This window comes from Prinia subflava, chromosome 7 (genome assembly GCF_021018805.1).
Source record: "Prinia subflava isolate CZ2003 ecotype Zambia chromosome 7, Cam_Psub_1.2, whole genome shotgun sequence".
Lineage (NCBI taxonomy): Eukaryota > Metazoa > Chordata > Aves > Passeriformes > Cisticolidae > Prinia > Prinia subflava.
The window spans coordinates 14,458,235-14,464,234 of NC_086253.1; the positions used below are offsets into that span (position 1 = coordinate 14,458,235).

The 6,000-nt window shown below is 37.5% G+C and overlaps 1 protein-coding gene across 5 annotated transcripts in view; it reads left to right on the forward strand.

Moving 5' to 3' along the window:
• The window catches only part of CPEB2 (cytoplasmic polyadenylation element binding protein 2), a 51,149-nt gene that overhangs the window by 40,963 nt on the left and 4,186 nt on the right, over positions 1–6,000 (forward strand). For all 5 annotated transcript variants that reach the window (XM_063401634.1, XM_063401631.1, XM_063401632.1 and 2 more), the window contains one exon: positions 966–1,147. In XM_063401634.1, coding sequence (XP_063257704.1) covers positions 966–1,147 — 182 coding nt within the window. The remainder of the gene's footprint in view (positions 1–965; positions 1,148–6,000) is intronic.

Genomic DNA, 6,000 nt, shown 5'->3' on the forward strand with positions numbered 1-6,000 from the left:
CTGCAATTTGGTATTTGGTATCAAGCTTTTTTGGTATTTTACTTTTAAGACTCTACTTTTAACTGTAATACAAGCTCTGTAAATGAGTGTAAACACAGTATGTTCCAACTGCAGATTAATTTTTCTTTAAATTCAGTCCAGTGCTCCATATTAGTGTGCTGAGTGTCTGTGATAAATGTAATGGATGCATTCTTATGCTCAACTCGCAAATGCCCTGTACACGTGAAAATGAAACTTTTATGGCATTGTGAAACAAGAGTAATGACTTGACAAAAGCAGTAAAACTTAAGGAGACTCTTCAAATAGCTGTTGAACATCAAGAACTTCTGGCACCTCTATATCCTGATACAGAGGATAATAATTCTGAAAAGCAGTGTTTTCCACCCCAGTGAATTGCAACTGAATTCACTATAATCTGGCAGTCGGAAGATTGCCAAGATACTTGATCTGTAAAATTTGAAATTTTTGTTTCTCTGATGTTCAGTATCTATGGTAAGTATAGCACTATAGAAGTAATCAAGTTCTGTTTGGCTGATGAAAAGATGCTAACTACATCTTTAAATTCAAGTAGGACATAAGCATTAGGACAGCCAGAGAACATGTACCAAGGAATTTGTGACATGAGCATCTGCTTTATATAGCATACATTCCAATGCTTGCCCAAAAACTTTTGCTGTAATCCTCTGAAGAAAACTACCCTGGAATTCCATTTCCAGGTTATCAAGAACATACAGGTCCATTGTTCCTTGGATGCGTATACCCACAGTGTGAAAGATCTGTGTGCTGAGTAATTAATAGTAATATTTTATATTATTTATTTAATATTTTTAATATTGTTATTACCGTTTCATTGGCTCTTGCAAAATTATTAATTAAAATTTACTTCTCTAGTATTTTTAGACAGGAGCATACTAAGTTTGTACTGTAAAAATAGTTTGACTAAACGCTGTTTTGTTTCTTAATAGTGGAATTGGCTATGATCATGGACCGTCTCTATGGTGGAGTTTGTTACGCAGGAATTGACACTGACCCTGAGCTGAAATACCCAAAAGGTGCTGGACGTGTTGCTTTTTCCAATCAGCAGAGTTACATTGCTGCCATCAGTGCTCGGTTTGTTCAACTTCAGCATGGCGATATTGATAAACGAGTAAGTGACACAGAAATTTTAAAAAAGAGTTTTGCTCTATTGAGAAGCCTGTCAGAGTGTGGTAGCATTGCATGTGATTTGCTTTCAAGCCAGCTTCTATGTTTTTTTAGCATTCATGTAACTCCACTACTTTCAGAAGTATGCCTGGATGCCCCTGAATGAACAACATGTTTCCACAGAGCAGCAGTTTGTTCCTTTGACATATGTTGGACCATATGTTCTTCCCATTCTGGAGTTCCTGGTTTTGTTGTGTATGGGCAAAGGGCTTGAAAATCTCTTTTTCTCCCATGTTCTAATGAAACCAAATAACGTGATCTCTGTCATTCATAAGAAACTCTAGTATTCATTGGCTTCAGATTAGCTTGAGATTTAAACTGCCTGTATTGTCAGCTGTAATTTTCAGTGCTCAGAAAGTTAGTTGGTCAGGCTCAACACCTAAAATACGAAAGGTCTTATTTTTTCTGTCTGAGAGTCATCTTAGTACTTAACCAATGCATATTTCTATCTGCTAGGTGCTTATTCCTAAAAAAAGTAAAACTAACTTACATTAAGACTAGTGAATTTCATAACTCCTAATTAGAAGTATAAGAGTAGCAAAGAAAAGTGGCATCTAAATTGTGTCAGTTTTAAGGGTCACTGGTTTTGATGTCAAGAGCTGCAGAGATAGTCTGGCATTAATAGGTGTTCTTAAAAAACCAAAAATCTAAGGTCTTATGGGAAGAAGGGTTGAGTAAGTAAAGTAGTTCAAGGTCCAGTCTCCTCTACAGATCAAAGACATGAGAAAAAGAAAGTAGTACAGTTAACAGAAGTCTGCTCTAGGGAGGCAGCATGTGCTTCTCTCCTTTCAAATAGGCAGAGTAATTCAGCTTTATCTATGTCTCAAATACCGCTTGCCTTATGAGCTGAAATCCCCAAACATGGTCCTTCCCAGAGGATGAGTAGGTGTGGATGTGGGTAGTCATCTGGGCGTCAAAGTAAGATGTGATGGCTGTGTTTTGGTCATGGGATTTCTATCCTTGTGACTTGCAGCTGTCAATGACTTATAACTGCTTTTTGGATACTTACGCAACAGAAAAAATGGCCTTGACACTGGGATTGGGTGAGGGGAAATAACACTGTTAACTGTCTTACATTTGAGTGTTTGGACAAAAATGGGAGTAAGGATCAGAATCCAGAATTCCCTCTAAAGAAATGCTAAATGGGTCATTTGGCTTCAGAATTGAGTATTATTAAAAGTTCCTTTCAGGAACTGTGGAAAGGGCATTTGTCTGTGAAGTCACCTGATTTAAAAATTGAGACGTGGACAGTTGGGTCCAATCCAAATTATGTCTCCCTCAAAAGTGGGAGACATGGGCTTGTGCCTTGTAAACTATGGGGAACTTTCATCTTGGTCCTCCTCTTAGCACAGGAGTGTGTCCTTAGCAGTAGAGAGGTGTGTGGCAGACTAGCAGTGCCTTCTCGTAAGAGGAGGCATGATCCTGACTTTGAAGGCTTCAGTTGCACATAAGTTGTTTAGCTTTTTTGTGGTTTTTTATGATAGGTCACCAGGGATCTTAAGGGCTCTTTGGATGGCAAGCAGGTATCTCAAATGGCAGTGCTTGCTGTTTGCAGAGAAAAGGATGTAGGTTGTTAATGGGTGATGGAACACTGCAGTTCTTAAGGTGGGATGGACTGCAGGCCTCTTGGAGCTTGGGGGAAAAGAAAAACCAACACAAAATCTAGCCCAGCTGTGGGATCTGAGAAGCACAGTATTTGACTTACATCCATTGAAACTTAATTTATAAAAACAGTACGCAATGATTTCTTAAATCAAAAATTACCAAAAAAAAAAAACCAGCACAAAAAAACCCCGAGCAAACAAGTACCAAAACAATCCAAACCCCCACCAAGTGTAGTTAGTATCTGGAGATAGGAGTTCATGGGTTGGAGAGGTTGAGGGGGAAAGGCAGGAAGATCTAGGTTTTCTCTTTAAATATCTAAATTCTTAAAGTTTCTTTTTTAATATAATTCATGTTCTTTCTTTAGTGTTGCTTTTCTAACACTTGAAAAACAAATTTCTTGACTCAAGTGTTCTCTTAAATTTGGAATTTCCACACTTTTATTACCGTCCTCGTTTTTTCCTATTTTAAAAAATGTGTTCTACTCCTGAGGTGTTCCATTGCCAAAACACGGCCGTGGCAAATCTTAACTATTTTAATAAACTTGTCTTTAAGTCCCACAATGGGGGAGGGTTTATGAACTTCTTAGTTTATATGAGAGGGGGGTTAATCTATATTTTTTAAGTAATCTTCTTTAATTTAACCATCAGGTTAATCCTTATTTATATAATTACATATATTTATTACCACTCAGTTATTTACATTACTGAGGACTCATAGAGAAGAGCATTTTTTAGGGAACATCTTGAATCTTAGCTGAAAGTATGAAAAAGGCTATTTTCAGAAATAATTTTTTACCTCCATGGAGTCTTTACATTAACGCCTTTTCAGGCTCTGAAAATATTCTGAAATCAGTGTTACTGCTGATTTTTACATGAGCAAGCAGTAAGCATAACTCTGTAAAGCACTATTTTTGTAAATGAGGAGGATAGTCCTGCCTTGGGTACTGCTTTCACCTGAAGTGTTTGTTATGTTGGCCAGGAAGGTAATACAGTCTGTATCTCCCTGAAGTCCTTGAAGCAGAGCCTGTTCTGCCCTTCACCTAGTATTGCCTTTCTGTACCAGTTATACCCAGTTTCCATAGGTCTGCTGTCCTTTCAGATTCTGTTCATAACCAGTTTTGTCTGTGTAGAAGTGTTTTTCAGTTCCTAAATTTTGCAGTTCACCTGTTTATCCTTCTGAACTTCAGTTCAAAGTATTTATAGCATTTTTGCACATACCTTTTCCTATCTTAGTTGGAATTCTTAGTGCCACAGTCACTTGACAAACATTGTCTGTGATCTTAACTTCTTCCTTAACTAAGTTCTCTGTAGCTTCTCTCTACTTCTTTTGATCTGCAGATATATTTCGTTTCTCTAACAGATGTTTTTCTTCAGCAGAGTGCTCCTCATCCTGTTTTATCATGTATGAAAGTTCAGCTCCAAACATTTCTTTGGAGTTTCAGCTCCAAACAATTTGTTAACATACTGTTAACTTTCATATGCCAGCAGTCTGCATCCACGTCATGCAATATTTTCCTAAAGTGTTTCTCTAATATTTTTGAAATCATCTTTGTACCAATCTTGGTGCATTAGTGCACTGAAGCTTGAAATAAATGCTGCTTCATGCTTTCAGTAATTCTGAGCCACAAACACAGTTACTGCATAAGGTACTTGTTTATTGGAAAGTTTGAGTGTAATTGGTGATAAGGCAGGTCATTGTAGTGAAATAAGAAGTAGAGCTTGTACTGAATATAGATTACTCGAAGAAGCATACTCTGACATTTCTAGGATGGCCTTTACTTCTGAAGCCGAGAGCATGAAGCCTATTCAACTGTAAAACTTCAGGGTGGGGAGCTGGATGTGTAAATATTTTCCTCTGGAGATACACTGAAAAAAGTACCATTTTAAAGTTCTTAATATTTCAGGCATATTTTGTGTGGCTATAGAGCATACAGTCAATATCTATATGTAGTGATCTTCTGAGGTATTAGTATCTAAGGACAAAAAAATTCGTGCAACAGTGAGGAAAATGTGGAATAGAACAATACATTCCTTAATGACTGCGTCAGCTCATTTTGTGTTTTATTATGAAGTACTTCTTCCTGTCTGATCACAGTCTGTAGCAGTACAGTTATGCAAAGGCATAATGCATATTTACCACTGGACTCCTGCCATTTTTCCATTCTGGCAGTCAGATGAGTTTGGGAGAGAGAAGCTGTGTAAGACAGGTGTTTGTAGCTGTCTGTAGACTTGCAAAATGGTCTTTAAAAAAAATATTTTCAGAATTGTATTGAATACAAATTCCTGTACAGCTCAAAGCCACAGAAAGAGAAAAGTAATAGATTACCAAAATTGGTAGGGCCAAATCTGATCATATTTTAAAAATAAGGAGTGAATTTATGGTGAACAGTTCTACTAAAAGATCTGCATCACAGCAGATCTTGCAGAATACTTTTGCACTTTTTTGTACCGTTTGCAAAAAGTACTTTTAATTTGCACACAAATGTAGTACATGCAGAGACACTTGTCCTTAAAAAAAAGTTCTACGTTAAAGGGTAGTCTCATATGTTCAGTTATTATTTTGCTAAACCGTGTAGAATTAATTGTCATGTTGATGTCCAGTTGGGAGACCTTTTGATGCTTTGGGAAGGCTGACCTGGAACAGAGACTAGACAGAGCTAAGAGAAAAAAGTAGATACTTATCAAAAGGACTTAAAGGATACCCCTTGGGCTGTACAAAAGCCTGGTCAGGGCTACACCCAAGGTGGACCCAAAATGGTCACAAAATGGATGACAGGTCATGAGGTCTTACACTTCTGTAAGTTCTGGTCCATTTGTGTATTGGGTTTAATTGTCCAATTACAGCTTCAGATTATGAAGCCCCATTCTTCTTGTTTTCTTTCTTCAGTCCATTGTTGTTTATCGTTTTGAGCCTGAAAACTTCTAACAGTTGTCCTTGGTCTCCATCTGGAAAAGGATTTGTTTTGTCTACCTGCTCTGTGGAGAGCTTAGTAACACTTGGTATGAGGCTCAGAACTACACACCCAGGCAGCACAGAATCTGAGAAACATGAAAGCTACAATTTAAGGCATCGCTTTGAGTGGTTTGGTTTTCTTCTACACATACGTCCCTAATATTGTTTACAAAGAATGTTCTTCCAGGGTAAATTCAGGGAAGTTTCTGATGTAGCTATTTATTACATGCACAGTGTACT